We start from the raw sequence: 20,590 nt of genomic DNA on the forward strand, positions 1-20,590 counted from the left end.
GCCTGCCTGCCTGCCTTCCCCCTGCCTGCCTTCCCCCTGTGTGCTGCTTCTCAGGTACTCAAACCCTCACCCAGCTTTCAGCACTGACAGGGATTAGGGAGGAGATTATGCTTCGGGTTTTTGGGGTGATCCAATGGGAATTGCATTGATCTGGTGTTTAGCTCTGATCCTTATCAAATGGATTACTTCTAAGGTAGGCCATTTTATTGTCTGTTTTGACTAACTGGGTTTATAAGTAGCCCGAGAGAAAACAAGTCATTAAGAACCTCACGAGTATTTATTTTTCTTTTTTAAATCTAATCTGTTTTGGAAACACTTCATTCGTTATTTTGGATTGTGTTTCTTAAGTGTTCATACATGATTTTGTACCTTTTGACTTCTGCCTGCCTTGAAGTGGGAAGAGTGTGTTTGTAGCAGTGCCAGTTAGGAGATGGGGAAAAGGGATCTGAAATGGCTTCTGAATGGCAGGGATTTGCTTGCCTCCTTTATTTACTAACAGATCTTCAATTTTATAGTGTTTTAAAAGCTTTGTGAAAATAAGGAAAAACAATTTTAAACATAGTGAGAATAATACAAATTAGTGTGTTTTGCTTCCTGAGCAGGATATCCTTTTTGTATTGTTGATTTCAGAGTTATAGGAGTGGAAATACCAGTTTTGTTTGCTGAGGTGAAATACCGGCTACTTTGCTTGCTTTGTAGCCTTTCCACTAGAGCATTGAGATGCTTGTGCTTGGAAAAATGTGTGCTGATGTTAGACAAAATCAGGAGTTCCTACTCTCTCCTTCTAAAGGAGCTTCCCCATAATGTATATTGTGGTAGTAAATGTAGGTGGGATTGGTGCCTGGAGATGAGACCAGGCTCTTCTGAGCATAGCTTGTTGCTTAGCCTGGAATTAATTCCAAAAGAGGGAATAAATTTAAGTTTCGGATTGTGAAGAAGGGCCAGAATCATTGGAGAGAATGAGAGAAACTGAAAACATATCAAAGTTCATGCATTTATATATAGATAGATTTAAAAAAAAAAATTAATACACAATTTAAATATTTTTGTACAAGTAACAAGCAAATCTGAACAAACATGAGTTTGAATTTGTTGTGAAAACAAGCTTTGCCAGGTACCTGTGCCCATACTCTTCAGTTATTGCCAATAATACAGTTCTAAATTTACTAAAAGTAAAAACAATCAAGCTTAGTCGCTAACACTTGTAATAACTTTTGTCACATAAAGAAAAAGACCAGGTTACCCTAATGGATGTTCATTTGTGACCGAAGGCAGATTCTTGTACCAAAGGCTACCTTGTACGCCTTCTGCATTTTACTGGTGTACTGTTGAATTGCTGTTTTCTGAAACTTGACATAAAAAGCAGATCTGTAATTCAGTTTGGTCAAAGATTCTGTTAAGGTGGGAAAAACAGGAATTGCAGGTAGCTGACATAATATAGGTAAGCATAAAAACCTCTGCTATTTATGGCTGTGTTTTTAAATATACTAATGGTTGTTTCTTTTAATAATTATTTTTTTTCCCTATTGTTCATCCAATTATCCTTTTCTGCTGCTGGTTTTGAGTCCTTCTGCCATTCTAATTTAGTTTCTAAAGGTAATTCCCCTGTGTGTTTGTGTCCTCACTTAAGTCAGTCACTTATGCTTTTTTGACTATGCTTTCTTTTCTGAACGTTTTCAAGCTTCTTTTTTTGGCATATTTTTGTTAAATCTTGAAGATGTTCTTTTGATAAAACTTTGGGTAAATCTTAGGATGCCATGTGATACACACCTAGGGTGTGTGAGAGAAAAAACCTTGTTAGGTGTAGTTATAAATAATGCTGATAACTGTCACTCAGCCAATAGCGAAGTTTGTAAATGATTTCCATCCATCTTGGGAGATGATCATATGAAATAGCTTTATATGGAAGAAGGTAGTAAAATTGTCACATTCAGATACTTGAAAGGAGTGTGTATGTTTTACTGCTGATTAATATTGCCTTCCTGAAATTAAATACATTTTCTTTCTACTGGTTTGATAAACTTTCAAAATACTGCTTTGAACTCCAATGAAATACTTAGAAAAAAGTAGTAGGTCTGTTTTGCAGTGGCTTATCCAAGTTCAACAACAGTTACTTAAGTGCTTTAAAAGAACATTTTCCAGGTCTTTAGTAAGCAAAATCTTGGTGGTATCTTGTGGAAAACTGTGGATCTTCTGTTGATGTGGAACTTCCAATTACTGAAATTGTTCTTAGAATTATGATAAATTACAGTCTCGCTTTTGAAATACAGTAAGAGTTGGAGAAATCCACTCTGACTAGTTTGTCATTCTTGGAACTTCTAGTTGATAAACTCTCTTAGAATCTTAAATTGTTTCCAAGTGTGTATATTTGAGGCAGCATAATCAGCGAATTAGGGTTGGCATGATATAACAACTTCTCCAAACTTGTTCTCAGTTTCTCTTTCTGAAAACAATCCTGAGATTGTTGGGCAAATAACTTGGGCAGAAAAACCAAGTAGGTAAAAATACCTGACTGTCTGTGTTGCTGTCCTCTGGCTCTTCTTTCCCAGTTTCTGAATAAACAACTGAGTTGTGAAATGAGGGTTGGGCACTCCATCCAAAAGCATAGGTAGTTCATTCTGATGGGAGATACTGAATTTTGAAGGCTGACAGCTCCATCAGTTTCTGAAAGCTGGCTAGCTGGCGTGTGCCGGAATGAAGTGCCCAACTGTAATGCTGGTGCGCTGCTCTGAACTGGATTGGGAAGCCCTAGTGATAGAACTGATAGATCAATGGAAACATTTTTGTTTGGCACAAACAGCAGCAGGTGCTCTGTTTCCAAGTGTCACATGGGTATGCTGTACTCCCTAGCATCACTGAAGTGGTTTCCCTTTGAAGATATATCTATGTGCTATTTTGACATCTCATTCCCGTTGCATGACCTTTAATAACTTCCTATGATCTTGTGAAAAGATTTTCAAATATTTGACTTAAATCTGTCTTCTGGTAGATACTTCCTTTGCCTATTTTGGTGGAGTCCTTGTATCATTGTTGTTCTTAAAGGATTAATGGATCTTTGACTTTAGTTTTGAACTTCTTCCATTCACTTTCCATAAAGATGTTAAAAAAGAGAGGAGAAATGAAAGCTTTTCTTACTGTATTACCCTTTGGAAGAATAAATTACATTCTAATTTGAAATTTAAGGTCAGGTGTTCAAAGTGGAAGTCCAGTGTAAACAATCCTTCCGCTTCCCAGTTATCTTTCTGACATCTCTCTTCACTGCTGAAGCAGAGCAGCCCACCCGGTTCAGATCACCGTGCTCATGTTTGGAAAGGAATGGAGTGGTTAAGAACCTCACCTAATCATTTGAGGTATTTGTTGAATCACTTGGAGTCCAGCATACATTCCTACTGGACCCCAAGGTCATTCTTGTGCTTGAAAGCATAACCTGCCTAAACACATGAGAATTGTCTTCAGTTTGAGCACTAGTAATTCTTTCTGTTGGAATGATGCTTTTTTGTTTGAGGTTTGTACAGAGAGTCAAGGAGTTCCATCTGCTTTGTCGTTATTAACAGGTACAAACCTTCAGGTAGACTAAAGAGATGGCAGAGATCTAGAAATAAAATTTTATGCTAAATGAGTTAAAAATATTATCAGTATTAACAATAACATGATATTTTGAAGTGCCAGAAGTCAAGCTCTGTCCATGAAGTTTTTATAGCCAGGGCTTCTGTAGGCACATACAGTGTGTGCTACGCTCATCTCAACTGTGGAAGATAAGATAAATTTTTAGTGTGAGTATAGTCTTGATGTCTTGGTGTAGGCTAAAGAGAGCGGGCCTTTGATTAGCAATGAGGGAGGAGGCATTTTTGGTGGTCAACAAGGATAGAATCCTGGTGATTAAATTGTTTGAACTCTTGGGTGCTTTACAGAAACTTTAGCTCTTCAAGACTCGTTTGCTTTTCTCCTTAGAAATTTGCTGCACATGACAGTTCACATCTCAGTAAAAGCTGATGCACTGTATCTGATCTTTCCGTTTGCTGGATGTAAAAAGTGGAATCTGGGGAAGGTATCTTAAAAGAACCACAGGCAGGGTAGATTAAATTACTTTTTTTTTTTTTTTGCCTTTTTCTAGAGTAGTGTAGGAGATAGTACAACAAATACGACGACAGTATTACTTGAAGTGGGAAAATAGGTGATAATACCTCAACCTGGGGTACACAGTCTATTTCCTCTTTGGCGTGTAAACTGACACAAAGCAATCTGTGGCTGGAGGAGTGTAATATTATTTAATTTATCTATCACAAGCTGCTAAAAACCTCTATACCATTAGCTCCCTCCTCTCTCTCTGACTGCCCACCATAGTGCTCCTACCTATCTGTACCTCACTTATTTGCCTGGTCTAAAGATACGTGGTCTGACCACTCATCACCAACCCTATATCTGTCCCTTGGTGGAACTTGCTAATATCTATTTTATCTGTAGGACCTCTACCCTTTTAGCAAGATTAGCTGAAATTGTCCTGCTACTTTTGAAGTATTATTAGTAAGTTTTACACAATAAATTGTCTCTTTTTCCTTTGGAAACAAAACTCTGAAACATAATTTTTAAAGGATTTGGTTGTTCAAAGACTCCTACGAGATCTTTCAGAGTCCTTGCAGAACAAAATCCCTTGTTTGTATGAGCAACTGGTTTATGTTTTTAAAAATGTGCTTTGTGTTTGATATCCTACGTGGATGTTCTACTTTACCTAGCAAATAATATTTTGGAATCAACATACCAAAAGATTTTATTTTTCAGTAAATTTTTACATATTGTTTTCCTTCTCAGAAACTAATGTTCCAGTTGGGCATGGTTCTTCTAGCTGCATGTGTGTTTTGCTTTCTCCTGTATTAGAATGCAGAACTCTACTGGGTATTTCCAGAAATCTGTGATAGACAGGTGAAAATTGCAAGTTAGCACTAAGTGACATCACTGATTGTGCCTAGTCAGTGATATGAAATGTTCCAGGCTACTGAAAATATATTCAGCTGATATTTGCTGAAATACAAAGGTAGATTATATGAAGAAATTTAAAAATGTTAGTGGGAAATCAGCATCATTTTCTGTCTGATGAGTTGCATTGCTTGCTGACTTTCCCATCAGGACAGGCACATTGCTGTGAGAAACGCTGTACAAACATATTTTGAGGGAAGGATTATTTGCATGGTTTATGATCTTCCAAGGAAACACAGAACCAAAGCTAAGACAACATAAAAGTGCTGTACAGGGAGTTCCTCCTTGTAGTCTTTATAACAGCTACGATAATTGGACCCCATTTGGAGCTAGATCTTTGGTCATTTCTGTAATTAAATATTAAGCTTACCTTTGGAAAATCTTCTGTGACTTCAAGTGTAAGGCTTTCTTTTTAGTTTTAACATGGAAAATACTAAAACAATTAAGTGTAACTTCTGGATTTGGGGTCTTAGCACTTCAATTGTACAAATCATGCTGGTAGAGGCTATTAAGCTCTGGTCTTCCTTTGTGTGCATTCAGTTGGTTCTGTAGGTAGATGCATATGAGCAATTTTTGCCTTTTTCCCCTTCAAAGTAATTTCTTTCTTTCTTTCTTTCTTTCTTTCTTTCTTTCTTTCTTTCTTTCTTTCTTTCTTTCTTTCAGAATTCTTTCTTTCTTTCAGAATTCTTTCTTTCTTTCAGAATTCTTTTCAATAGCTGACATCTGTCTGGTTTCTGTCTTGTTTTCTAACATGATTCCCATCTTTTGAACTTGCACATTTTCAGGCTAATGTGTGTCCCTGGTGTAGTGATGTTCCTGCTACACAGAGGAGAAAATAGGTGATTGTGTTTGCCTCCGGGTTGGCTTTTATCCTTTGTCCCCTGCTAAAACAAAATCAGTATATATATTTGAAAGGTGCATGTTCGAACTTCCAAAATTAATTTAGATTTGAATTGGAAATGGGCAATTGCTACTTTATTTTTATTTCAATTTAAAAATGGTTTAGTTCTAACTTGAATAAAACACCTTTTTGGTTTTGTTTTTTGCAGAGACGTGGAGCAATTTCCTATGACAGCTCTGATCAGACTGCGTTGTACATTCGTATGCTAGGTAAGCATACCAGTTCTATATTGCAAAAAGTGTAATGTTTGTGATTGATTTAAAATAATTATTTTTCTGTATTTGAGTGTTGAATTCTTAAACTTATCATTCCCTTTTCCCTGGATAATAGTCTTGTTAGATTATTTAGAAAAGTTTGGGTTCTTTTGTGTTGACTTGGGGGTTTTTTGTTATTTGCCTTTTTTCTTTTTTTCTGAGTTAACCATTGTGTCAGAGGTTTTACTCCTATAGTAAAAAAATTAATAAGTTCTTATAATTAATATAACGAGTTTGGTAGAAGTTTAGTTTTCCAAGTGACTCATGATTGATCTTTATTTCTGTGATGGAATTTATCACCTCTGCATGGTATCCTTCTGGTTAAAACTGTAGTTTAGAGGACATTTGTGTGTGAGAGTTACCAGACACTTTTAAAAACTTCAATGCTGAGGCTATGAAATGCTCAAGGTATTCATAAAATAATGATACGATTTAAAAAAAATATTTCTTTCATTGATCCTAGAAGATGACTTGAGAAGGGAAAAGATGCATGACAGGGTCAGTAGTTTTAGTCAGCTTACTGAAGGATATTTCCAGAGTAGGAACTAGATGAAGGATAAAGCCAATGAAAATGAAAGAATGGTATTGGGAGGGGTGAGCATCTGGGGGAGACCCTCTGTGGTAGTGAGTGCATGGAAGAAGGAGCTGAGGTCAGTCAGGGAGAAGAGAAAGGTGAAAACCTCCGGCTGCCAGATTCAGTTCTTCACCCACCTCTTCTGAAGGCTGCTGGTGGTGCAAATGGCAGGGGACTGTGCATGTACTCAAAGTCTGTTTCACTGCAAAATTATGCCTCTTAATTAAGGCATCTTGAGCTATGATTTTGTGTTGAAATGGACTATCAATGCTTGCATGATATCTCTCACGGCTCAATGAAGAAGATCAAGAGCTAGTGATTATGAATTCTTAACCTGCTCCAACTAGATCAGCCAGAACATGTCTTCTTATGCCCTGAGTCTTTTCAATTTAGTTGTATCTTGTTATGTATTAAAGTCCCCAGAAATTCATAACGCTGTTCTCTATGAATTCAAAGTTGTAAGCTACATGCATGTGTACACATGTGTGTGTATATTAATTTATAGTCATAACCACATATGTATGCATATGTGTGTGTATATGTATATATAAATCCAGTTTTGACTTAGCATCTTAGCATTTTGGGGTTTTGATTGTTTTTATTTTTTATGTTTGTGAAGTTGTTAATACTATAGCACTAACTCTCTACTGAAGGATTTTTGATGAAAGAATGTAATTACTTGGGAGATTTGTTAAGAGAAAGACAGGAGATACTGACTTAATGCTTATAGAAAAAGCTGATGGTTTTTTGTTATTGTTGGAAATGTTTGTTTAATTTTCAAAAAATAAAATAACTTTTCTATTTTTAATCATCCTCTTTCCAGGATGAACACTAGAATGTGATTTTACTGCTCTAGTCCTAAGAATAGGCAAGTAAATTTAGGCCTGAGATAGTTTTGTTTTCTTGATTTTGTGATACTTTTTTTTTAAACTAATTTTATTTTGTGCTATAATTCGAAAATACATTTTTTTCCTGCTTCAAAATCCTATAAATTGAGTACTTTTAATTCCCTAACAGGGGAAATATGTATTAATTTATTTTAGATAAACTGATATGCTTGAATTAAAAATACTGTAAGTATATCTCTTGTGTTTATATCTTTTAAAATTATTTTGATAGTGGTAGAAACTCAGCTTGTAAGAAAAGAATTCTTAATTTCTGAGGAGAATAATCTGATTTCTTTTGCTGCTTCGGAAGTTTAACTGTGCCATGAAGTAGTTAGGCCCATCGTTTCTGCAGAAGGATTTGTGATAATGCTCAAGTAAATCTAGAGGAAAGCAAAGCATGACGTCCTGTGGTTCTTGGTATATACACCTGAACTGAGGGAAAAATCTAATTTGTTTTGAAGCCTTTCTTTGACTGTTCTCATAGGCAGAATTGGAATATATTCAGAACATGATGTTAAGTAAATTAGATTTTTAGTTGTTCTCTAATTGGAATTAATTTATTAGACTATGTGATTGGTGCTTGTTATGAATAGCATAACTCTTGCTGGCATTGATTGCTGGTCACTGGTGCTAGCTGTTCAGAAGCAGTAAGTCTTTTAAAGGATTGACCTCTTCTGACTTTGGCTGGGGGAGGAGGGTACCAACAATCAAACAAAAAATTGCTCGTTGGATATTTGAATGAGTATGTTAAATTTGTATTACTTTCTCAGCGATCTCTTTGTTTTCCTGAATGTTATGTACACAATACTGTACAAGTTAGCAGCTATTACTGTTTTATTACTGTTTTATTTGTAAATGGACTGTAAAAAACACCAGCCTGAAAGCTGAACAGTTGGATGCATCGGTATGTAGAAACATTCACGTCGGAGTAGATTAAAGAATGAATATATTCAATTAGAATTTTTGCAAGAAATGTGAAGTATTGCATTTTCCATACAGTATTGCCAGGGTAGGTTGTGGAGGTTTTTTTGTTGTTGTTATTTATCGTAGTACACTTTAGCAGAGTAAGCTGTAAGGAATCCTGAGCTGTAACTTAAGGGGAAGTAAGGCACAGTCATGAGAGGTTTTGCCTTTTACTTGGTTGATTATTATTCCAAACAGACTATATCTACTAGGAGACTGTACCTCGATAACATGTTTATTTTAGCAGACCAAAAAAAAAAAGGGTATCTAGGACACCTCCCTCTGCTTCTGTTTAGTTATGCTGACCGTAGAGTTGCTTCCTTTAACGCTTTCAGGCTGTTCCAGTGGGAATCTGATAGAAATTAATTTGCACCAAGTAAATATAAATTCCTGGGGTATGGCAGTGTTTCCAGGTTCAATTTAAAGGATCAAATTTTAGGGACACACAAAATAAACTTCTGACTCTTAACTGTCTTCATCAGTGTCGATATAAACAAACAGCGTTGACTCTAATGACTCATCTGTCATACCCCCTTCCGAAAATACACTCTAAACCACTCCCAAGTGGCTTATTTACTATTTTAAAATATAGATACAGATGCAGCATTGTAGAATTTTTCTTTTAAGACTTTAAAAGGGCTGAAAGATCTGCATCACCTCAGTCAGCTACTTCTCTTAGCAACTATAAGGAATTCTCAAAATTTCTTGTAAGTGCTTCTCTGCAATCTTGATACCTTCTTGATTTTTCTCTTCTTTGCTTTTCTGGTTTCTTTTTCTTGTTTTATATTGCCTGAAAGTTGCTGCTGTGCATGGGGTGGAAAGAGCGGAGCACTGACTGCTTGTATCGATGAACACGCACCTCTCAACTGTAACTGGAGCATTTTACCCTCCTTTAGTGGTCTTGGTCACTTCAAATAGGAAACAGTGGAGGCAAGCTACTGTGTAATGCAGGTGCACACTCTTGTCTGGTAGTGGTTGCTGTGTTGTATTCCTTTTGCTTTAATTACAGCATATTTGGCTGACCTGTCATCTGTTTCTCCAACAAACCTAATAGGAACTTTAATCTATGAAACTAGTAATTCTTTCTGGAAATCCAGCTCTTCACAACTTCATGACTTTGACTGGGGCAGTTTGCCTTGAGGTGGCTGTCATAATTGCTGCTCCCAGCTGTCCTTCGTGATCTCTGGGATTTCTGCCCCTGCTCCAGAAGGCCTCAGCTCCCCAAGCAGCTGCTGCATTGTTACTGTGCCACACTGGAATATTAGGGTAGCACAAAGTATGTGCTGTGTAACCCTAACGCGCAGGGTTGTCATCTATGGCATTTCAGCTGCCTCGTAAGTATCAGAGCTATCCTTGTGGTGTGAGCAGAAATCTGAAAGGGGGGTAGGAACTAAGCTTTCTGTCTCAAGGTAAGTTTTGTTACAGCCCTGATTCCTTTTCAGTTCTCAGTTGTAGCTGCAAACCTCCCTCTTGCATTCCTTCTTCTATTATTTATTCAGCCTTCAACTGAGTTTCAGCCTGTAAGGCCTTTGTCTTAAAAATGCAAGCAGTCTTAGTCATGTAGAACTATTTAGGAAAAAATTCTAGTTAAATACTCACTCAGCTTTGTCATGTTTGTGCACAAAATCAGATTTTGAAAGGAAGGCTTCACATTTTTTAAATCTTTCTCTTGATTCTTTGGATTCACAGCAATTCCCAAAGAGGGAAAAAAATTGTTCCTGGAAGTCCACTGTCGTTAAGATACTGGACTTTAATGTGTTCCCCCTAAGGAAACAGAGGAGTCTTTTCAGAGTGGCTAAAGAAGAGACACTTAAGAGGAAAACTGTCAGCTTGCTACCACTTCTACCCCTTCAAGATTTTTTTATCTATAAGCAAACAGTGCAATCTGATGTTTTCAAAAGATTTTGTAACCACTTTGGCATTTTTTTAAAAAGACCTAAATGAATTTTTTTCATAAGTTCATTTGTTTTAGGTGTTTAATTTTAATTATCTTTCAGCTTCCATAATAATGATTGGCTCTGAGGTTAGACTCCTGTTGTTATTTGAAGGAATTATCTAATAGTGTCCTTTTGTCTGATAAAAGTGATCTTGAATCTGAAATGTCTTGTGCCTCTTTTTTTTGTTTGTTACCTGTGTTTCTTTAAATTACTTCTTTAATTATTTTATTAAAGAATTAATTATTTATTAAAGAATTAATTATTTAATTAATTATTTTATTTAAATTTCTTCTTTAAATTACATTCAGTATCATTTCCAAGTTATAGGGTTGCAAAAAAGTTGTGCGGGATTTCCCAAGGAAATTGATGGGAATGTGTTATGTTGTGTGCAAGCACAATGAAGTGGGTGCATTTGGGATCTATCAGTCTTTGCAGGTCAGATTAACTGAACAGTGAATGCATAACGATGGTCTACTATTTCTGGATGTTTTGGGACTAAGTATACATACACTGTAGAGATTAGTGTCTCACTGTGCTAATAGCACATCATTTCATCATGGGCTAATATGCAGCCAGTTTAATGCTATTCCTTTCTGTGCTTCTATACGCGTAGAAGCTTCAGGTGGATGCATGGTATCTTCAAATTCCACTTGTACTGATTTTTCCAAGCACACTTTTTGTCTGAAATCTTTAAAAATGCAGTTGTCCTGTGCAATCATAATGGAGACAGCCCTTCTGCCTTCATTTTGGCCCAATAAGAATTTATGCTTCATTTACTGTGATAAATTCCAGTCCTGCAGAAGTGATGTCTTTTTCCAAAATAAATCCAAATGTATTCTTAAAAAATCCATCCATTGTTGAGATCATGATTCTTAACAAAATATCCTCTGCTTCTACCATGATCAAGGAGAGAATTTTGTTTAACAACTATTTAATGAAAAAATATTTTGCTTTCCTTGCTGAGAATTTATCATTTCATATGTGTGCAAGTAAATAAGCTCATTTTACCTTCGTCTTATTACAGTTGCCTTTTTTAATAGTTTGCCATATGCATTTTTACTGTATCACTTATTCTTTTGGCTAACTATTCCTGTAAATACACATTTTAATAATTCCTGTTAAAAGCAACTTCTGCATTTCACTTGTAGACAGTTTTTCTTGTTTTCTTACTCAAAATCCACAACACTGCGGGCATGTCAAGGGTAACGGGGATACTGCTGTTCTATCTATGCTGTTAGACTAGGTACTAGTAAATAAAAAAGAACAAAGCAGAGAAATTTCCTGGATATAATTTATCAGATGAACCTGCTTGGGTTTTTTTATTTGCACAGCTCCATGTTAGTCTTCAGGTATTTTTCTGTGAATGTTTCTTATTCTTGACACTTTGAACAAGTAAATCATTCACCAAAACCTAGTTGTACACTGACTGAAGCTATTTGCTAATTCGTGTTATTGTTGGTAAATTTTCAAAGTTAAGACTGCCTTGAAAACTAAATATAATTCACAAAAGTTATATAACCTTTTCTGTAAAAATATTAGCTTAACTAAAGAAAACTCTTTTATTTTTCTTTTAATTCAGCTGGTGAATTCATTCACACAGCTGTAGCTATGACTGATTTCCCAGATAAATATGAGTGAAAGGTAATGAAAGTTGCATTTTCCTCTGTTTAAACTGATATTTTCATACATGGCTACTAATGCATTACACATTCTCTTTTCCAAAATTTCCTTCCTTTTTCCTTTTTATTAACTTATTTTGTAAATAAAATTCACCAGTTGCTTGTGCCTAACAGAATGGTTCTACAATATGCTGCCTCTGTATTGCCTGGAACAAGACAGCCTCTTGCACTCTGCTCAGATGAATGCTTGAAACCTTTATAAGTAATATATTGTCAGTGGTCTGAAAAAATAATATTTACAGATAGTAATTGGGTTAGTTTGTAGCTCTGTTGAGGTTTTCAGTTTCAAGAAAATAAAAGGAGTAATAACTGAAAACCCACATGTATTTGGTATGTTTTTACTGATAAGTAAACTTTAGACTCATAATTTGGAGGGCCCTGGATCTACTTATCTTTTTGTGGTCCTTCCAGAGTGTCTCACAAGATAACATTCCTGTGAAGAGTGTCACTATAGATATGTCAGTATTTATAGATATGTATCTCTGGGAAGATTGTTAAGTATTAAAAGTATACTGCTGAAGTTTTAGTTAGTATCTTTAGCTATTTTCTGACAAGTTGCCTGCTTCAGCATTACAAATTAGCAGGTTGGAGAAGAAAAGGAAAAAACACTCTTAAGATGTTAAAATATTATCAATTGCTGGATATTAAATAGATATATTTTCATTTTGTTTTTATAAAATCAGTCAGTTCCTTGTTTTTAATACTTAGTTTAGATTCATAGGAAAATTGCCGTGTTTGAGGAGATAGTATTATACTTGAAGGATTTTCATAATTAGAAACCAGAACATTTTTACATCTTAACTTTCACATTTTCGTTAGGATTTGAGGAGGGAAACACTATTGCATTTGATCCTCAAAGGTTTGCCCAAATTTGTAATTGCTAAAGGATTTGAAGTGAAGGCTTTTAATCCACGTGAGCTGCTTACATTAATGTATACAAATACCTAACGGAAGAATACTGATCAGCTTTCAGTTGGTAAAATGCATAAGTAGAAATCAGCTAGCATGCTAAAGGATTCAGGTTGAAGCTATTTGCAGTGCAAAATAGTTTGATAAAATTTTAATACTGAGTTTTGGTATTTTAATAGGCTCTTGTGTAATATTCAAACAGCTGAGCACAAGTAAGTAAATGCTAGTGAGAAAATATTCTATTATGTAATATAAAACCATATTGTAACTAGCTTATTTGCTAAAAGCTACCATTTCTTAGAAGCTGAATCTTTTTTGTACTATACAAAATGTTACCGTTTTATGTGTGTTACTGAGGAACAAATCAACCTTTACTGTTCTTGTTTCCTGTCATAATAAGGTGCATTTTTACCATACTGGTGTAGCAAGCTGTTCCTTATTTCATCTGAATGCTTATCACATGCTTCTGGCAAAGTATGCTTAGGCAGGATGGATTTTGACAAGAAAGCATGCGATTGCATGTTTAACAAGTCTTCAAACTTTGTTTTGAATTTCACCTTTAAAACAAAAAGCATTGAAATAGGCCTATTGTTTGAATAACCCTCCTCCATTAAGTACATGAATCTTTACCCCTCCAGGCTATGTTCATTTGCATTTTATCTCTGCCACTCTTCCACACTTTTATTTCACTCTTGACCCTGTTTCTAGGAGATGTGCGAGTAAGAAGTCGGGCAGGATTTGAAACAGAGAGAAGAGGTTCTCATCCATACATTGATTTCCGTATTTTTCACTGTAAGTATTTAAAAGCAGATAAATGACAAATAAACAAAGGCTTCCATTAATTTTAACTACTGAGCCTCTAAAAATAATCAGCATATATAGCAAGACTATTTTTTATACTTCTTAGGAAAATCTTTTATGCTACTTCATTACAAAAAATAAAAGAGGAAAATCTTCACTGCTAAATTTCCATTTTTAAAAACACAGTTTAAACTCATTGAATTTAGAATTGAATCCCTATGAAAATGAAGACTATCTTATATACAGCTGCTGATGTATGTGCCGAGTTCTTACTTGGCAGACACAATCAGTTGAGAAGAATACTTCCCTGCTTTTATAAAGCAGCAGAAGGACCTGGTCCAGGATGATGTTTGAAGAGAATTACAGCAGATGTCAATATTCTTGACCTGATCTTAATCAATTAACATTACATATACTCAAACATGTAGCTAAGAATTAATTTTTTTGGACCTAGACAAATCTTAAATGAGATTAAAGAATTAATAAGAGAACAGCAGACTACATTTTTTTGATTATGTGTTTTTAGGAAACATTTTTTTCTCGGAAGTTTTACAAGAAGAGTATTTTTTGATCATTTCACTTTTTTCTCTACATCTGTATTGCTATAACTAAATATATCAGTAGTTGTTGTAATATAAAAGCTTGAATAACCACCATACCAATATGCAGCTAAAGAGCAGGGGATTTAAATCTTAATTAAATTATGCCAAGAATATTAATGTATTAAATGTTATAAAGTATCGATACTGTATCAGCACAATTCCAAGTATTCTGAATGCAATTGAGAGATTTAGAAAAACTATTTAATGGTAACAAGTGTGGTTGTTGTAATTACCTTATTAATAAAAATGAGTGGCAGAAGCTGTGCTAATTAATATTGTGATCTTAACTGAAGTTACTCTTTTTAAAGTAGATCACTATTTAAATTTAAAACTCTTAAAGCTCAGTTTCATTCTAAAGTTAGTATCATAAAATAGGTGAGAAAACAAAGTTTGAAGAGTATGCTATATTGATTTTTTTTTTCAATGAAGAGGATAAGAATTCTGTCTCAAGTCCTGAATAATTCTATTGAGTCTAATAAAAATTCTCTGTAGAAACAGTATGTGACGCATGAATTACATAACTGTGTATTTTTGTGTGTGTGTATATATATATTTGCCATTTCATGCTGATATGGGAAAATACTAACAGAAATGTTAAAAGAACTACCTGTTAAAAGGCAGTCATGTATATTATTGCTGTTGTCAGATTAACTGTATTCTGTGGTACTCATCATGCTGTTTCTTTCCATCCTGATGATTGTGCATGAGGCAGAACATGACTAATCAGGAAAAGGATTTTCACACCCTTTCTTCTTGCCCCTACTTGTTCAGGCACAAGGCACTAACTTTTAGCAACATCAACTGTGGTGTCTGATGACAGCAAAGAATGTTGCTAGGAGGCCCAAAAAATTCTTTGGCTTTAACTCCCCTCTCGAGTCAGCTGCTGTGACAGTTTTCTGAGTTGCTATATTATAGTCAGATTTTTTTGCACTTCAGGATTCTCTCCTGTTGCACTGTTGCTCTTTAACTTAAGACTCCTTCTACTTTGTGGAGTTTCTTTCAAAGTCAGTAAGGGATTCAGCCCAATCTCTCACCATATCACTAGATTATCTTTTAATTTACGGAAATATTTGGTTGTTTGGTCTGGTTTTTTGTTTTGTTTTGGGTTTTTTTTTTTTAATCAGGAAAGTGTTTAATTTTTCTCTGCAATGCTAATTGAGTCCTGATCAGTGTTTCCTTAATTGTTTTAAGTAGAGGGATTTCAGTATCATACTATCAGACTGCAGGTAGAGAGAACTTGTGAGAATCAGATTTGACCTCATTTTTAGGATATTCTCCCCACCCTTCCCTCATAACTCCAAAAGGATTTTGCCGCATAGAGCTACACAGCTGAAAAAATGTTCACCCAGATGAGCAGTAGACATCACGTGAGAGGAGGCAGCAGACTCTTCTTTGCTTGGGGCAAAAACTTAACTGAAAAGTTTCTGCAGCTGAAGCAGACTAAACCATCTGAATGTTGGCTTCCCCCGGCCACCACAGCCGTGTACTGAGCATCAGTAATGCATATGGATATGCTTCCTTCATGGTATTTGTAAAGTTTCGCTGTGACTTTCTTCTTCTATCCACTAACTTTACTCAGTGATTCTAAATATTTTGCAATGATCATTGCTTACCTGTTTCACAGATGACTTAAATACTGGCTGACATGCTCAGTGTTGAAGAATTATTGCTATTTTGTATTTTGTTTAGCTGACTTTTGTTGTTTAGCATTATTTCTTTTTCTGTCCATGTTTTGTGAAGAAGTTGAATGTCTTTCAGGAAGTCCAGCTAATAATCTGCTGACCAGTTATCTTTTTCCAGTATTTTATTAATAAGCTATTGACACAGTATTTTATTGGTAGGTTTGAAGAGTACTGAATTTTAAATGCATTACTCTATTTTCAGGAAGCTACTCTTTTGTTGTTGTTGTTGTGAGTTGGGTTTTTTTATTATAACTTCTGTTTTGTAACATTATTTTTACTTGCAACTTCAACTAGTGTTACCAAAGTAAAGTTTGTTAGCATTTAGTTCTTAAAACCACTTCTTTTTCTTCATGAGGATTATATGCTCAGTGTCTGCATCTTCATCCCAGAGTTCTGTAATTGGCGCATGAATATTCAAGTTTCTAGATTGGCTAGAAGTATTCTCAACAGTAATCTTTCTCTAGGAAATTTGATTTTTAAATGATTGTTGGAAAAATGTCTTTATTGTTGTTGCTAGAGATAGTGATATGGAAGTCATATCTGAGGATTATTAAATACAGGATTTCACTGATGATCAAACTAAGTTTGTTGGGTGTTAATTTGCTCTCTGTATTATTCATTATTTCAGAAGTCACATTTTTATAGCTGATCTCAGGAACTAGCCAGGAAGAACAGCTCATTAAACAGATTTTTGTTTCAACAAGACTGCTTCCCAATGAATGGGGAAAGTCGGGATTGTATTCTTCATATTGATTGGTAGTTGGTTAACATGGGGACATCAATTAGTAGTTTTTCTGTTACTGTGGTCTGATGTCTATGTGGGACCATGGGCATAAGCTCAAGTTAGCAGCTAAAAGCCACCATTTTTGGAGAGGAGAGAGCAGCCACACAACTTTCTTCCTCAGAAGAAAATTTTTATCTTAAATATAATGGTCTGGTTTTGTTCAGTGGATGTACATATTTCACAGCTGCACAGTAAATTGCGTACACTTTAGTATTTTATTAAGTTGAATACAGAACACTGGATCTGATTTTCAGTCCTCAGGTCACAAGGACGGAGTTCGACAGTTTACTGTCTGACAACCCAGTATCTACTGTTTAATTTTTAGGGAAGTTATTGAAAAAGTCATTGCAATGGTTGTAATCACTCTTTCTCTCTGGTAGTTTACAAATAGTCTACAGTTAACATGATAATTTTAAAAATTTATTTTACATTGCTGAAGACATCATAGATAGTAATTCAGTCTGCAGCATTGACAGAGTATGTTGATAAAAGCTAATGCAAAACAAAATATTTGGTAGAAGAATTGGTAAATGACAGTATTAAAATATTCCCTTTTCAGAAATAGCAAACCAGCAATAAAATTTGAGGTTTTATTTTCTTCTGTTGAGAGGTTGTCAATAGTGTCTGTTGTTTTTATACACGTGTCTGTGTGTGTGTGTATATATACGCATACATTTAAGAAACTTTGATTATATTTGTAAGATTTTTTTTTAGCATGCACAAACAAAAGCAAATATAATGTGCCCCAATCACTCACTGTTTCACCTGAAAAAAACCCGAAAAACAACCAATCAGTGAATGTGCTTGGTGATGTGTACGGTATGTTATAGTGAGGAAGTGAAGCCAAAATGAATAAAGTGAAGCTAAAGTGAATAATTCAGATAACAGCAAAAATATTGGGAAGTGTGTTATGCAGATACAACTTAAACTAATGCTTTCAAGCTTCCTTTTTAGGAAAAGGTTATTGGATATAGTCTGGAAGAACTGGATAAAGACTGAATGCTTTGATTTTGTGGAGAGGAAACTTTTTATTTTCTTGCTTTTCCTGTTGTATCTGCACCAGAATAGATGAGATCTTGTCAAGAAGTTTTTAGAATTCCCTCCTGCCACTCTAGTCTGAGCACACTGCTATAGGAAGATGGTGGTGTTTTCAACACGTGTGGATCAATTTTATGTTTTATAGATAACCAAATATGTCACATCTGTGAATTAAAATATCTTAAAGAAGAAAGGGTTTTTTTGAATTAACTGGTATGTTTCTGAAAATCTTATTTCTCTTTCTTAAGAGCGCAAACATATGAAGAAATTACGGAGTTTATATTTGTTATACAGCTTTGACTGTTACTTGGAAATTTCAGTTCACTGAACATTTTATATACTACTTTGAGATCTGGCAAAAATGTCGCATCTCCTATTTGTGATATTGTTTTGAACTTTCGAGTTTTTCACTCACAAATCATTGGAAAAGCTTTAACTTGGACAGTGAATCTAGACTTCCCTTGGGTGAGAGGTCAGAAGTCAAAGAAGAGTGAAAAATCCTGGTTGATTGTCTTAAACAATTTGGGGTCTGTTTGTAACAGCACCTGATTGTGCTTGTGACAATGCCATTTGAAAGTTGAGATGAAATGAGCATAGTCCAGATGAAGCTGAATGTCCTTTTTTGTTTCAAGAAAATAGAGGAATTACCTAGCTGAATCTGGTTAAAAGTAATTATCTGTCCTGTTCAGGAGTCTGCTGTGAAGAAGGGTGAATTTCACAATGAATAAAGTCATGCAAGAAGATTTCTGTGTGGTCATAGGTTGAATGAAGTATTTGTTTCCTTGTGAAAATACCAGCACTGAGGAATGAAAAGCTTGTACCCAAGAGATTCCTGTAAAAGCTGCCTTTCTCTAAAGGATGCATTCCAAAATTGTCATCTAATTAATTCAAATAAATTGTTTTCCTCAGTGTGAGAGAAATTTTGACTTTGGTTTAGTGTGGTGAATGCAGTCACACAAGGGGAAGTTACAGAAAGTGTCCTAAATACGGCTTTGGCTGAAAGAAAACAGTGAAGATAAACTTGAAGTGTAAAAGTCTGCTTGAAGTGAGCTTGACTAAGGAAGATTTCAGGGTAATAGCTTCCAGTTGAAAACACAAGACTTTTTTTTTTTTCCTTTTTCTTTCTTTTGCTATCCTAGATTGTTGTTTTACCTACAATTTATTCTTTTTGAGTTTCTGTAAAACTGCACGTGTGCTTTGGAGTCTTGCACGATTACAGCTCACTTAGTGTTTTATTGCTGAGGTAAGTTTGACCTTAGAAGACACAACCACATTCTAGTATGTTGTTTTGGGTTTTTTTTCTTTTGAATCTCTCCAGTATGTTTCTTTTCCAAGTAACTTATTTTGAAAATGGTTCTGTCATTCCATTGCTGTAGAACTGAAGATTTCTTGAACACCAAAGAACGATATTTTCTTGGAAGACATCAAGAAAAAGATTTGGTGATGGTCTGGAATGTATTATCCTTCTCATGGGAAAAGAGTTGAACCATTATATGTCATGTACTTGTTCTTTGAGAGGTTTGGTATCTTGATTAACAGAGTGTGGTGGTTTAACCCACAGCAGGACCATGAGGTCCTGCACTCACCCCCCTCCCACCTGGTGAGATGGGATGGGAGTTAATGAAGGGGGCCCATTGAATGAATTTGTTGCCACTCATCTGAGTAGACATTACAACCACATCTTATAGCACCTTCCTCCCACCCCTCCCTTCTTCCTGGGCTCAAATTACTTTGCTCTTGATTTTTCCACCCTCCCCACCTCCCAGCAGCACAGGGGGCAGGGAATGGGGGTTGCAGTCAGTTCACCATTGCCACTCTTCCTGGCATGAAAGTCCAGTAACAAGATATTCCAATGTGAGCTTCCCATGGAATCATGGACCTCTTCAGGCTCAACTCCCAGCTCCAGCATGGGGACATCCACGGGCTGCAGATGGGCCTCTGGTCCAGCACACTTTCTCCTCCCTGCTCTGTCATCGAGCAGCTCTTGGGGTCTCAACTCAGTCACACTTGCCCTCAGGCTCAGCTTTTCTGCTCCAGTATGGAGTCCTCCATAGCCTACACGTGGGTATCTGCTCTGCTGTTGAACCTCCATGGGCTGCAGGGACCTCCTTTGCCTTCTCCTACTCCATTCAGTTGAACTGGGTGTCTGAGGTTCTCTGTCGTCCCCTCCTCCTCCTTCCTCCTGGCAGTGAAGCCCTCTCTCTCTTTGTTTAGGCCGATGGTTGTCTTTTGTTCCAGTCAAGGGCCTCTCCTCCACCTTCTTCTTTTCAGGACAGTTCTTCCCCTCACAAATATGGATTCACAGAAGTGTTTCTCTAGTGCTCATTGGCTCAGTCTGGGGTGAAGGGGGTCTTGGAGCCAGGGGAGCTTTTCACTCTCACAAGGTGGCCCCTTCCCACACTACCCCCCTCCCCCATTTTTTTTTTAAGGCATATATGTGTATTCTGATGATATTCCTCTAAATATTTTACTTCAGTGAGGTTTGTTAGTTCACTCTGTGCTGTTGTGAGCTCCAGATTTGCCTTGCCCAATGGGTTGATTAAGGTAAAAAAAAAAGTACCCAACTGCAGAATTGCTGGGGTTATGATTCAGTAAATTGTTAGGG

General features: G+C 35.9%; 1 protein-coding gene across 1 annotated transcript in view; it reads left to right on the plus strand.

Moving 5' to 3' along the window:
* The first annotated feature begins 133 nt into the window (after positions 1–133).
* LOC104532647 (high affinity cAMP-specific 3',5'-cyclic phosphodiesterase 7A) overlaps positions 134–20,590 on the plus strand; it is a 41,151-nt gene continuing 20,694 nt past the window's right edge. The window contains exons 1-3 of the mRNA XM_010177902.2: positions 134–193; positions 6,024–6,084; positions 13,787–13,870. Coding sequence (XP_010176204.1) covers positions 134–193; positions 6,024–6,084; positions 13,787–13,870 — 205 coding nt within the window. The remainder of the gene's footprint in view (positions 194–6,023; positions 6,085–13,786; positions 13,871–20,590) is intronic.

The sequence above is a fragment of the Antrostomus carolinensis genome, unplaced genomic scaffold, assembly GCF_000700745.2.
Source record: "Antrostomus carolinensis isolate BGI_N321 unplaced genomic scaffold, ASM70074v2 scaffold23991, whole genome shotgun sequence".
Lineage (NCBI taxonomy): Eukaryota > Metazoa > Chordata > Aves > Caprimulgiformes > Caprimulgidae > Antrostomus > Antrostomus carolinensis.